Raw genomic sequence first — 15889 nt, forward strand, 5'->3', positions numbered from 1 at the left:
AAATTTGTTAAAATAAAAATACAAAAATTATAAATAATATATACACAGGCGCCCAAAAATAAAATTTTAGGGGAGGGGCAAAATAAAAAAAAATCTAAAATGTTAGCTAAATAAAGGTTTAATGTAATGTTAACATATAAATATATAAATAATTCATGTTTTTATAACATATTTGTCATATAGTTAATTAAAATGCCTGCAATAAATTCTTAAAAAATAAAATAAAGAAAAAAATGTATTTTATGCTATCTAAGTTTTTAGGTAATATCATGGTAGTATTTATTAAATTATAAGTTTATATTATTTTTTAGGGGGGCAAGTGCCCTGTCATGTCACCCACAAAAAGCGTATGTATTTTATACAAAATTAGTTTTATAATAAAATGTTTACATACCAGATTTCATGATTTCTGAGACAGTTTCAAAGTCCAGTATTGTATCATATGACAGCATGTATACGTCCTCCAATTTGGTCATTACATCACCGACTTTTTTACGATGAAGTTCGAGAGCTCCAGAAATAATATTAACTTCGTCTTTTTCCAAATCGTTGTATTCATCACCGGTCATCTAGAGAATGTAAAAAATACATTTATAAAAACGGTATATAGGCATAAATCATTTTAATATTAACACACAACACATAAATACAGCTATCAGTAAAAATTAATTACAATATTGAATAACAAAATAATTAATGTAGAATATCGCGTTGATAAATATACATTTTTGTTACTTATATAATATATATATATATATAAATAACGTATCTAAAAAGACATATTTTGCAAGCTAAACTTTTAAAGAAGTATTTGAAACTATATAGGTATGAGTGTACTTATATATAATAATAATAATATTACATGATTTATTAGAATTTTAAAGCAATAATTTTCCTCGTTGAGTTTATAAGTACCACTTTATTTTATATTGTATTATTATTCATAAATAATTTTTAATTCTTTCAGCGATACCTATAATTATTCATTAAACCGTGTACACAATGAAAACGGCTGCAAACAAAGTTATTTATATTTTTCAACAAAACGATTGTTATTGGTGGCAGAATACACACACAAACACACAAAATAAGTGTGTTAGGTCTTGTTAATGATTTTTTGTATCACCGCGAAAGTATACGTTTCTTAGCATGCGTACGACACGGAGTAATCATTGAACGGTTAAAATACGGCAAGATCAATAACGCGGCGGAGTGTCGGTTTACTTCTTCTGCAGTTGACCTCAAGTGTTGTAAACACATACGCAGGATTTCGATTGTCAAATTCGTTAAGCATTTTCATATATTACATTATTGTATTATTTTTTTTTTATATATAAGTCGAATGTACAAATGAATTGTAATAAATCCTACGTGTTGTCTGTGTTTCAATCTATTGGAATAATTAAAAGTAAAATTTAAATAGACAGCTTTATATCCTTGTTGGCTACTGTAGAATAGTGACACGAAAGCGAGTCATGGTAAAACGAATTAAAATTGTTATTATTTTTCTTGTGAACATTATCTTTTCTGGCCAATGATAATTCAGTATTAATTAAGCGATGTCGAGTTTTAAAAAAAAAAATTCAACTCAAACGAATGACATAATAAGTAACATAACATAAACGACCGTACGGTTATCATTACGTTTGTGTAACAGTATTATTAATGATAAAAAACCAATTTCTATTGTACAATATTAATATGATATTAATAAATCGACAAACTTGGCATTTTTTTATTTTATTTTAGTTTGTACGTTGGCTTAAAAATAATTTCTAATAGGTATAATAATATACTTATTATATATAAGTATTAGAAAATGTGTATATTATACTTAAAAGTGATTTTATAAATAAAAAAAATGTATATTATTATTTTATTTTTTTTTTTGAAGAATACGAAATCACCAATTGCAATATTATATATAGTGTTTCCGGGAACTAATGATACGACAAGTTAATAGTATCTGGTCACCTGCAGGAGTCGACGTTCAATTCAAGTTGATGTTTTGTCGACTACGAGTGAGATTAAAATCACACAGTACAAAACCTTTGCATTTCAAATGTCAGTAGATGTTTTGTAATCATTGATAAACGACAAAAAATTTACCCAGTAGTATAGATAAAGGTTTCAATGTAAAACCGAATCAGGCTCCAAAGGATTAAGATGAATGAGATTATTTCGGTAACTAATCGAAAATACCATTACAATGCCATTGTTCATGGACAGTGGTATAGTTTGAAAAAAACTTTAGAGATGTTATCGCGTGAACTGTATAGTGGTACCATTAAATTGCACAAACCTTTAATCAATCTTTACACATTCCTATACATAGCTACTTCTAGACAGTTTGTAATTCAATTATAAGTATATCTATAAGTTTTTGCGGGATATAGTGACATTTTTTTCTTAAATCACGTGACGGTAGTTGATGGCTATTAACATCAAACCGTTATTGACCATTGCGGTTTAACTGGCGTACGTTTTATCATTCAATGTGAATTAATAAATTATTGGAAAACATTTTGTCGGGGAATCACAAAATCACGAATACATAAAAACCAAGAAGGAGGTAAAATATTTAAGGTTGAATTTTACCCCTATACGAATATCCTATTATTATAGGATTTTTAAAATCAATTAATACTGTCGAGAAAAAATATAAATCATAGGTAGAACGCGATTTTGCGATTATTTAATTATTTAGCGGAAAATACATAAAGTGAAATATTTAAAAATTAATCCCTATATAGTATATTAATACATTATTATATTATTTAAACATATCAGTGTTGTTTAATCAAAAAAAAAAATTCAGTTTCTTAGTGGAATTTTAAAAGAACAATTCCACAAAAATATAATATTTGAAGAAATGGAAGTGATGTTGTATTGACTAAAATAAACGCGTGACTACGCCTATGTGGTGCAACTTTTTTTGCATACAATACAAGTCGAACAAACCTTTACACCTATTAACGGGCCGTTATGGTTCGTTTGTACGACGTGACGTATTGTAAACTATATTACCAACGAAATTTCGTCAATCCACAAACTCTCATACAAATATCTATAATATCATAAATTTATATTAAAAAAAAGTGTAGAATTCTACGACCCATAAAAAGCCCGACGACTTGAGAAAAATTGGCGCCTGTCATCATCAATGGGGGTCATCATGTTTTTGTTGAAGTGTCTTCGACCCTCAAAAACAACATACATTACGTTACCACATAGGTTATAGATCACATACATTGGTTATCATAGGCATGTATCTATGGTGGTGGGGTGGAGTGCCGGATGTTTCTGGGCATTCCCTTCTCCAACATTTTATATTTGGGGCACTAAAATTGAAATTCCAGACTAAAGGGCTAGTATTAAAACTGACGTTGCCAAAATAAAATGTATTTTTTTCCAAAATATGTGGTAGATTCTAAAATATTTTAAATTTTTATGGAAAAACTTATTATGATATAAAAACTATAGATATATTATATATAATCATAAATATAATTTGAAACTATTTTACAAGTAGACACTAGATTCAAAGAATAATATTAAGAAAAGGTACCAACAATATTGTAGGCACTCCCCGAAATTCAAGTCTACGCACGTCTATGTTTGTAATAAAGGATTTCTACCAAAAATCGCATACAAAACATAATATTATGATCACCGGCTTACCTTCGGCTTGCCGGAGCAGCAACAGAGTTTAAAAATGTGTAACGCACTACGGCGACAATTGGTAATTAATGATGACCCGTTTACAGAAAAATAAAGTACACTAATGAATGAGTTATTCAAATGAAATACTACGAGAATAGGTACGTTCGGCGGACGATAATATCGTATAATAACTGCAGTTGATAATAATTTGAACGCGTACCTCATAATATTATGTACAACACGGCGGCTAACGGGCGCATGATATAATATTATAATCGGCTCGAAACGGTTTCCTCGTTTTCTCCCACCCGGGAATTTGCTTTTGTCGTGCAAATACAGAGAAACGTTTATAATTTCACCGTTGGGCCGTCTCGTCTTGTGTATATAATATCGTTCGCGTGCTGCCTCCGACTATTATTATAGGGGTGCTCGCTAAAAACGCATACACACGCCGACCCCCCGGGGGGGGGGGGGTCGCCCGTTTTACCCCGCGACCATTACCGCTGCTGAATGTACGATTATTACTGCCATCACGACTATTAGCCATTATCATTTTAGAACGCGATTCGAGTTTTGCAAGCGCGTCACTGAGCGGTGCAGGCGGGGCGGCTATGGGGAAGCGTGCAAACGATGCGGCGACTCGTCACGGAAAAAAAGAGCTGATAGAGGACAACAGAGCGGAAAAGAGTGAAAACTTGCGCGTTATTATTTTAATGACGGATGGCGGGGGGTAGTTGCTCGCAGTCGTCCCCGAGTCGACGTATATAGACAACGGATAATGCGATACAAACTCCATTTTATACATTTGTACTTTTTACTTTTCAGTATCATATTAAAATATTATACGCTACAAAAATCATGTCGAGCGCGCGTCGGCGTACAGCGCTCTTATAAGGGCGCTATCCATATTATATAATAAATATGTATAATATACGCGTAGATGGCCAGTCGGTGTTAAATATTTATGTATTATTCTTAAATGAGGCTATCATAATATTATTATCGTATAACGAGCAAAAGTTTTCGTTGTAAACGAACGCGTGTCACTTGAGAATGTCATTTATAGACGCCACTTGTCTGCTGTAGCTATATAACAACAATATTGACGCGCCGGGAAAAGCTCGTCCCAGAAGACCAGTCGTTGTGCGCGTAGTATTATAGGGGTGGTATATTATGTAAAGTTATACATTAAGATAATATATACATGACCGTATTACACACGCACACTACTATTAAACAGAGTGATGATATACGTGTAATTTAAAATTTGAATGAGTAGTTTTTTCAGTTATTATAAAATGTTTGTAATATTCAATACACAATTTATTATACTTAGACCATTTTTACAAATAATAAATATTGATAGATTATTGATATTAATTATTAAAATTTTCTACTCTCAATAGCTCCTAATATTTTAAACCCATATTATTATCCTTAGTAGGTACATAAAATTAAATAACTAAAATATTACTCGTTCAAATTTGATTCTGGCAGTCAAAACTTTCAAAAAAATTTCCGTCAAATTATTTTCAATAGAAAAATAGAATTGCACTTCATTATAAAAAAAATCAAAAATTTTAAAACATGATATTTAAATATATTTAAAAAAAATGTTGAATAACTGCATTATTGAAAAAAAAGGGGTGAGCTTTCTAGGTGAATAAGTGTGTGTGGTACGCATACTACGTATAATAATATTAAAAATTATATTATTATGAATGTATTGTGTATACCTACGTGTACCAGTATACCCTTGGCCTTATTATTTTTGTACAGATCAAGTTTATATAATATTACTGTAGTTGTATTATATTGTCATATAAATTAACTTGTTTCTTGAGTTACACAACAAATCAACTTAAAGCAGTTACCAGTAAAGAATACATAGATAGTGAGTTTTTAAATTCCACAAATAGCGCGAAGTATATAAATAAGTTATGTGTAGTGCCTACGTGCGTACGAAATCAAACGAATAAAAAAAGAGTTAACTATACATAATATTTTTATGTCTTTAACTGTAGCAAAATGTAAACTTTCATTAACACCAATATGATCACCATCATATGTTGTGCGTTATGGTTTTTTATATTATAAAATGTATATGTTGTCAGCTACTTCCCTCGCTTTCAACACATTCAGGGCAGTATCGGTGGAGTGTGCAGATCGCTCAAAAAGAAATTCGATTCAACACGAGTGCCTTTTGCTCCCAGAAATCAGTAACCTATACACATTTGGCACCACGATGGTTTGTATATATAATATGATGCACATAATATATTCTGCGATGTATTGATTCTATTTACTGTAGGAAAATATTCACGTACAATAATACGGCGAATTAAATGTACAAAGGTATTATTACCTTATACCTATATAATGCAATTAGTTTGTCGGGTCCGTTGCCGATGGTAACGGACACAGATCTGTCTACGTGCGGCGAGCGGCGTGCGATAGACACGGTCAGAGCTCGGACAACGGTAAAAACGAACTTGACAGATTTTAAAATGAAAAAATAAACGGAAGATGTCACAGACTGCAATTTTCGTGGTTTCTTCGTACGGTTTGTGTGAAAAACCGTTGAGCCAAAAAATCTTTATTTAATAAAAAAAAAATCATAACTGAGACATGTGAACGTACGCGTGAGATACCGAGACGAGAGATCCGGAATCTTTCGATGTCGCGGATTGTCGGATGCATTATTATAATAACTAATAGCACAAAACTTATATATTATATAATTAGCAGTGTCGAATACATTTATTTTAATAAGTAATGGAATTAATAATTATATATACTCATCACAAAATAAAAAATAAGTAGTAGTGAAATAATAACTGATAAAATAAAAGAATATTAAAAATTATAATATACTTAATATGTTCATCATTTAAATAAAATGTATTTTATTAAAAAAATACGACTAAACAACATTTTGGCCGGGTGAATAATAGATTAATTGTTATAAAATATTATTAGTCATTTCTGTGCATTCTGATCTAAATTTAAGAGATTGCGAATTTCATTTTACTTGGCGTATTATTTTCAATCAAGATAGGTGCTTAGATATATTCAACAATGAGCTTCTTTTGTTTTGGCCATACATCGCATACCGTTATACCTCGTGTGGTAACTCGATGTTTGTTCACCTAATAAACATCCAACAAGTAACAACCAACAACAACGCTATATATATATATATATCTCAGGTTTTATTTTATTTTTACTGAAACGAATCCATCACAGTTTTATTTTAATCGGTACTAGTACAGATTACCTAGTTAGTATTACACTAATACACTACACATATTTATTCAAATTTATTCATGTGATATTATTTACATTATATAAATTTTATTTTATTGTTATTGCACATCATTTCGATTATAAACTATTAATTAGTACAGGCGTACAGTGAATTAAGTAAATCACTAATACACACATAAAATGTTTATAAAAATATTTATCAGATGAATATTTACTTTCAAAATATTACATTGTATATTATAGGTATAAACTCGGATATTAATGAGCTATCAATAACATACTTTTTATACTTAGATATTTGATAAATTATTAGAGTAATACATTTTTTTACATTGTAAAAAGATTTTGAAAAACCATATAGTATTATAGTATAAATTATGCTAAGTGGTGTAGGTTTTTGATTTTAATTCGTCGTTGAATAAGTCACTGCAGTAATGGATGTGTTAAATTTAAATTCAAAGATGAGCCACTGTTTAGCGAAGATGCTGGGTCCAATTAGCATACATTTTTGAATGAAGTTTAATGATATGTTATATTAAATATGTATTAATATTATAATTTTCTTAATTTAGAACTAATTTTTGTCAAAACATCGTTATGTATATTGTATATACTACCTATATATAACTTATATAAGTAAATAGCTTAAAATTAGTATGAACATTTTAAAACTAATCTATTGAATTTATAAAATTATAATATATACGTATTGGTAAAATGTTTCATGTATCTGCAATGGTTATTCTTTTTTGAATTACAAAAAAAAAAAAATTAAATTAATTTTGTCGAAACAGATGTTGCGTAAATATATTATCTATTTGCCCGATGTATATTAATTTTTCTATCAGAAACCACTATATTTATTTTGAAGATTGAAGAATTTTTTCTGTTTCAAAAGTATCGTCATTGCAGACATAAACAAGATATTGGGTATTTTTGAGCCTATCTTAAATATTTAAACTTTATAAATTAGTTGTAACTATATTACTCTCCTACATGTATATGAGGTAATTAATTTTAAATTACTTATATTTATTCTATTGTGTTTTATATTTCTATAGTTAAATATTTATAAGGTAAACATCAAAAATATAATAAATAACTATAGCGTATAAAATATTGACCTACACAGCTACACGTCTATTATACAACTTTAGAAGTTTTTAAGACTTCAAAGGTAATTTATTATCTTGTCACTAAACCTTTCTTGAGAATTTTTACGACATTGTGGTTTCTGTGTCATTATTAAGGTAAGATGGATGAGTTGGAAAGCTTACAAAGATATTTTCCGTAAATTCATTCATTTCAAATTGAGTATGACTAATATAACTAAAATATAGATAGATAAACATTATAAAAATACTATAGCTAGTCATAGTTTAAGTTTCTGTATATGTACATAGGAATTATTGTAATATACCTACATGATAAATTTATTAAGCCTAAACTTAAATGTTCAAAATAAAGTTATCATATATAGTTATATTTTATATTCAATTTTACAATTAACTGTAAATAATTAAGGTTAAATCTCATAATTTGGTTAAAATATTTACCCAGATTAAAAATATCGGAAAATTTAGAATGACACCTGGTTAGGTCATTGTTTAAAAAAATACTACTAAGGCATGGACACCTGAGGTTTTATTAAAATGAAAAATAGCAGCTATAAATATGGTATGACAACCTATAACACATTTACCTTTATTTTAAGCAAATCAGTATTTCTTTAACTTTGTGGCCATGCTGAATGCGAGACTCAGCTAACTAAACTATGAAACATGTGTACATTTTTCTTTTATAGACAACTTACATGGCATACATCGCTCGTGAGAAATACCGGTTTTTTATTTTATTTATTTATAAATAAGTAAATAGTATTATCGATTAAAAATAGTTTTGATGAATTATTACTTTTAACATAATTATTTCTACTGGTTTTTTTTTTTATATTTTCTTATGAATTTTTTAACATTTTGGACACTGAATAAACTCGGTGAATAATATTTATCGATTCATACATAAACTGCGATACATATAATATTACCACGTAAGTTTATCAAACAGGTTATTTACTAAAAATTAATTATATCTAGTAGGCAATTAAAATCTTGAGAGTAAAAAGAAAGGTCAGTGAGTAAAATAGATTTCCGGACCCCTTTATTCTTTATACGGGCATACCCGCATTGCAGAACCCGCTAGCTCACAATTCGATATACAACTGACTTACGGTTATATAATATAAATTAAATTACAAATTTTATCGTGCATTCTGTTCAATTTTGATTTTTTATCTTAACAGTTGTGCCGAATCATCTTTTTAAGACAAGTATTTTAAATAGTATGCTCTATACTCTTTCACATAATCATACTATTAAATCTACAAAATTTCAATTTTTTGGTATTTAGATAATTTTAATCTTAAGGGAGCGATAAATTTTATTGATTTTATAATATTTTGGTATATTATGGTATACGTGTTTGTCATCAGCAGTAAAAATACTTCAATCTTCAACTTTTAGGGTGGTTTCTGGTAGTAAATTGGATTTAGTTGGTATGTTAAAACTCAAGTAAAAGTATAAAGAAAAAAAATGTTTAAGATGTTTCAAAATAATCAGAAAAAACAAACAGAAAAAAAAAATACTGGCCTTTATAGTTCAATATGTCTTTCAAATATCAATTTAGATAAGTATTCGTACAATAAGAATTTAAAAAAATATATATCTGATTAAAAATATAAAGAAAAAGAGTAGGTAATATTATCATTTGAAAAAATAATCTGGTATCGCCATATCGGTCATTTTTAAATGATATAAAAAATCTAAATATTTGAATATAAAATAGCATAGAAGTATATTTAAAAGGTTCAATAAAAAAGGAAAATATGAGAGTGAGCATGCTTGGTGAATTACTTTTTATATACCTACCTATATTATGTTTATATATATATAACATATTTTTTGTTATTTTTTGTGCACTGTCAACTAAATAAAAAGTCAGACATATGCATCAGATCGCACAAACAAAGTGTTTATAGGGAAGTAAGTAGGAAGGGCTCAGCCGTTTATTTGCACAACACACACCGCCCCACCTATAAACCATCCGTCTGCAAACTAAGTTTCTAATTATAATGTACTATAGGTAGGAATTTTAGTCTCTCGAACGTGAATATAATATTACTTCATGACGTAAGTACAATGTACGATTTAGACGTTATTATTATAAAAATCAAATTTCACATTTCACCTTTTTCAACATGTGAAGGCGACACGTGTTTGCAGGCATCATATGTTGTCACGCGGAAAGATAATAATAATTAACAAGTATTTTCGATTTTTTTTTTAGTTTCGTTTCAGTTGAGTAAATTGGAAGGTTTTTTTTATTTTGTAATTCAAAAAAATCTGTTTCAAATAGAGATATAATTTTAAATATAATAATTTATTTCTAATATAATATTGACTTCTTTGCAAATTTCTAGAACTTTTGGTATGTAAGATATTTAAACAAATATTTAATGAGCGATATCGGTAAAAGCTATGTACCAAAACTTCGTTAGTTTAATGCATTGTTAAAACAAATTGTTCGTATATTTGTACAGAAATGATTTATAGCAACACATTTCAACTATTTGATACGAAAATTTTTAAAAAAAAAATTTATCGCAGTACCTACATATTGTATATACATAGCAATAAATTCCATGGTATCGATCAGTTAAACCTTACAATATAATTAAATATAAACTAAATACAATTTGCATTGGCATACAATAACATATTACATTATATAATCTAATGTGTATTTTTTGGTTAAAGCTTTGGTTATACCCTCCTAGCACTCTCGCTTCCATCTGTCATGATACTCATCTTTAAATGGATTTGCTGTTTAGTCATAGAAAATAATGATACTGAAGCCATTTACAGGGTCGACTTTTAGTAACCGCATTTAATACTTGTTGTCCACATTCAGCGATAATGAAAATCCATTCAAATAAACTTTAAGTGTAATGGTAGGACGTACCCACCCACTTATAAATTATGAAGAGGTACAAATAATTTAACAAATTTTATTATGTAGGTACCTGTATAATAATAGATAATTAAATAAATATATTTTGTTTTATTATATTTAACCAATATGGGTATAATTTATAGATATGGTATGTATCAGTCATAATATTTTTGGTAAATAAAAATATTGTACCTAATTATATATTTTAAACATTAACATTACTATTGTTAATATGATTTTATTGATTTTAAAAAAAGAAGGTAAATATACTTGAGTTAATAAATACAAGATACAAATAACTAAATTGAGAAAAACCTTCATTTTCTTCGGAATAATTTCATTAATACATGTGTTGGGAGCAATTCTATATTTAAATAATTTATATAAATATATGTTTTGGCACGAAAACAGAATTGCTCTAAGACAAAAACTGTCACAAAATCAATTTTTCGTCAACTATATACAAATCATAATTCTTTATGATTATATGAGTTCAACAAGGAATAGATTTAATAGGTACTTATTTTATGTTTAGATTGTATATAATAAAATTTTTAAACAAACAAGCCTAGAAACAAAACTAAATTGCATTGGGTACAGCTAAATTTAAAAGCTGAAAATAAACATATTATATTGATAAAATTCCATGCGTTAATACATTTTAAAGTGGGCGATGATTACTCTGATTAATCGTTTATAGTGTAAAAGCTATCTCTAAACATATGTAACATATAGTATCATTATACATACTGAACAGACACATATAATATATCATCAAAGTAAATTCAAAATTTAAATAGTCAGAATCAATAATTATAAACATGAAATTAGAATAATGGGAAAATTGATATTCGTAATATTATAAAACTATGACATAAGTATATAAAAACTTTTTTAGCACTTTATAAAAGTAATGATTGAAATATTGAAAAAATATTACAGTATTGTTATGTTAATATTGGTAATGCAAATTTTATAAACTAAATATTTTAAATTACTCAGTTTTCATGGAACAAGTATACGCAGTGTATAAAAGTTAAATATGAGTTTAATACCTTACAAGTACTGTATACTTGTATACTCAATATAATGTTACCAACGAAATACTAATAATTGATAGTAGGTCAAATTGTATGAGTATTTTAGTTTCTAGGTAATGTACATTACTGTTTTATTTACATAAAAAAAATTAACAATAATAATACACTTTTAATAAATATTGATTAAGTAAATAAATTACAGCAAAAATGCCATATTTTTTTTGTATACAATATATTATATCAATCACCAAATTCATAGAATTTATGCATTCAAGTGAAACATAATTTATTTATTTTACACACGTGATGTTTTATATCAACAATAGTTTTTTTCAGTTTATTAATAAGTTTAAATAATGACTTCTATTTACTATTTTAACTAATAATTAGTACATTAAGCACTCAGAGTGTGTATTCGTGTAATATATATCTAGTTGCGTGCTTTATATATTTTAACATATTTTATATAAACATAATATAGGTGAAATAAACTTTTCATATTTTATACATAGAAAATTTGAATTTTTGTTCAGTGATAGCTGGTAGGATATAATATTAATATAAGCGTAATACAGAAATGTTTATTTCTCATCACTCATAAAACGCAAACACTAAAGGACACCTATATAAATATAATATGTAATATACTAATATATATTACAATATTGAATTATGTTAATACTTATTAGGTTTTTTGCGCAAACATAGTGCATTGATTTATTTTTAATCTTTTTATACATTTTTTCACACATATTAATCATCTTAAATATTTTTTTCAAAGCAAAAGATAAATAACTATATGATTATAAAATATTTACATTATCTATTCTGTTATAAGTTATAACTTATAATAAACCAAATTTTTTTGAGCAGTTTTTTTTCAAACTATATACAATAGTTTTTATCTTAACCCTAAAAAAGAATGATTAATGATCTCAAATAATGTATTTAGATACTCTGCAATGTACTTTATAAAAAAAAATTAATTTTTAGTTAATCAAGCTAACTTAATTAGAATATTAAAAAAAATATTTTTCAGATGCACGATATTATATAATATAATAAAATAATTCAATATGTGGATATACATGGATCGTACTATACCGCAAATAAAAACTATTTTTCCATTATAAAATTGCATTAAAGGATAGAAATTTAATAACAATAATAAACTAAATATTAAACTGTATTTATATGAAGAAGAATTTAAGGTATGGTATTTTTATTATTTTATTTTTACTTCAATATTGATTGTATGTTTATAATTAAGCTTATTTACTAAACGTTTAAATTAAAATATAACAATATAATTACTAATTAATTATTAATTATTTATTAGAAATATCAACGAAATCGATAAAGAAAAACAAAGAGCAATATGTATTAATACTTTTAGATACATTTTTCTTTTAAAAACGTTGATTATAATTTTACTTTAGTATTAGTCGTGTACAATTTTAATTTCAACTGTACTCCTATATTAATTATAATATATATTTCCATGACCTTGATACCGCCACTATTTTTTGTTAATGCATGAATTTTATATTTGTAAAAAATGCATGTTTTAGACATTTTAAATGGTAAAAGTAATGAACTCGTTTATTATAAGCGGGTCAGGTTATTTTAAATCATTAACTAGAGGGATGGTTAATTTTTTTTCTTTGAACAATGTAATACACATACAGATATTTCCAAAAATATATTGGAAGCTGCAGGAAGGGATGTATACAACTTATATTGTAATAACGCAATACCTATAGTAATTACAAAGATCGAACATATTAAGAAAAGTATAAACATATAAACCAAAGCCAAAAAATTGGTAGTGAGCCAATGTTTGGAGCTGTTTATAATCATTGTAGACTTATTATTATTTATTATTATAATAAAATACAAATCGTAGTACCTAGGTATAACATGATAAAATTACTAATTTAAAACAACTATTTAAATGAATAAAACAAGTCATAATAAATATATTAATAAATTGTACGACCATTTACTTTTTATTTGAATTTTTAAATGTAAATTTAAACAAAATTGCAAGGATGAAAGTGTATGTATTCTTACGGACTTGAATCTTAGTTACAATTATTCTAAAATAACTTAATTAAATTATTATTTTTAGAAATATTTGATTTCTCACTTAGGCAACCAGTATTCACATATATTCTCCCCAATATTTTTCCTACGTAAAATATATAATATTCTTATATGTAAAATGGTTTATAATTTAAAGTGTTTTTCTAGTGAAATGAAAAATCCATTTTCTATAAGTACATGTATTTTTAAAAACATCTATTTGTTTCAATTTTTGTCCAATTTCTCAATCATAGGAATATATTTTAGGGAACCAAAAAATAATAAATGTATTCGGTGTTTATTGATTAAATACCTCGATATCTATCAGTTGATGATTGAAATCTGATCTATAGAATATTATAAGTAAATTTATATATTTTTTTATTAAATATTATTATTATCTAATGAAAATGTATAATCTTTAAAAATAAAAATATATTTTAGGAATTGTAGGAGTCTGAAGAAAGAGGGATAGTGTTAAAAAAAATGTAGTTATATTTTTTTAGAGTCAAAGTTTAGTAAGGCATATATTGGTTTTACTAAGCTTATTTTATTACATTTTTCTCTAAGTACATTTTAGGAGGAGAACAGTATTTATATAAATAGTACTTTTAAAAGGATATTTTTCAATTTTTTCAATACTTTATACAAGTGTTAGGAAAAACTATCGACAAAAGTCGAAAAATATTGAAGAAATGTCAATAAGCGTCAAGAATCGTTTTCAAATGGGATGATTTATTATTACTTTTAAGTTTATATAATATTATATATCATAACACACATACTGCTCTAAGTTAAGCGAACCAAGATGATTGGCTCAGGTAACTGCTGTGTCCTGTCCAGTTTTCTTTATTTTTACCTATATTTAAGGATTTGATAAATTATGGAAGAGAGCGTTTTATATACTTATGTATTTATAACAGGATTTTATCAATGGTATATTTTTTAGTTGAAGATTTTGACGGTTTTAAGAATTTAGTCAAAGTGATGTTATTGTTATATAAGACTTACATACGGCCATATGCGGAGAAACTTAAGATAAGATATGCTATCGGAAAGTTGTAAAACATATAAGTATGACAAAACTGTAAATAATATATAATGCAAGTACGCGCTTGGTTTAGCCAGTTATAAAGCATTGTACGAAATGTAATTATGCTGCAACGCGAAATCAAAATATTATTCAATTTCATAAAATCTAAGAGAACAATAATACAACTGAATTGCATAGAAGCCGTATGAAATTAAATGTTTTAAAAATTCAACATGTATACTTAGTGTAGTGTTATGTTGAGTTTAAGCACGTTTTACCATTCTTAGAATATAAAATACATCCCAATTATATATTTATTTAGTATATTTTCAATATTATATTATACAGATATGGTGTATATGAAGTTTTTACTGTTTTTAGTATACATTTTGTTTTCATTAGGTACAACAGAATCCCTTAGGGAATTCACTATCTAAATAAGAGCAATTATTATATTTATTTGAGTACCTACTCACATAATATTAACTTCTCAATAAATTATTTTCTTTATTCTATGAGCTATAAATGAAACATTTTAATATTCAAATTTTCTGTTTAAATAAAAATTATAAAATTATCAAATTATCCACGAATGCACTAAACAACATGCATTGTATTAATATATACTAGACACGAGTATAAATATTAATTTAAAATGTTTCAGTTTAATTATAATTAGTAACAGTTACTGTTACTGTTCAAAATGTTCAAAGCAAACAAGACATTAAAGTGATTATACGCCCTTTTTGAAGTAGAAAAATGATTGAAATAACAATTTATAGTTATAATT

General features: G+C 26.6%; 1 protein-coding gene across 3 annotated transcripts in view; it reads right to left on the reverse strand.

The window, feature by feature from the left end:
* Positions 1-15889, reverse strand: part of LOC132923681 (unextended protein) — an 84479-nt gene that overhangs the window by 13010 nt on the left and 55580 nt on the right. For all 3 annotated transcript variants that reach the window (XR_009661242.1, XM_060987602.1, XM_060987603.1), the window contains exon 5: positions 395-569. Coding sequence is in view for 2 of the 3 variants with exons in the window: in XM_060987602.1 (XP_060843585.1) it covers positions 395-569 (175 nt within the window). In the remaining variant the exon portion in view is untranslated. The remainder of the gene's footprint in view (positions 1-394; positions 570-15889) is intronic.

This window comes from Rhopalosiphum padi, chromosome 3 (assembly GCF_020882245.1).
Source record: "Rhopalosiphum padi isolate XX-2018 chromosome 3, ASM2088224v1, whole genome shotgun sequence".
Taxonomy (NCBI): Eukaryota; Metazoa; Arthropoda; class Insecta; order Hemiptera; family Aphididae; genus Rhopalosiphum; species Rhopalosiphum padi.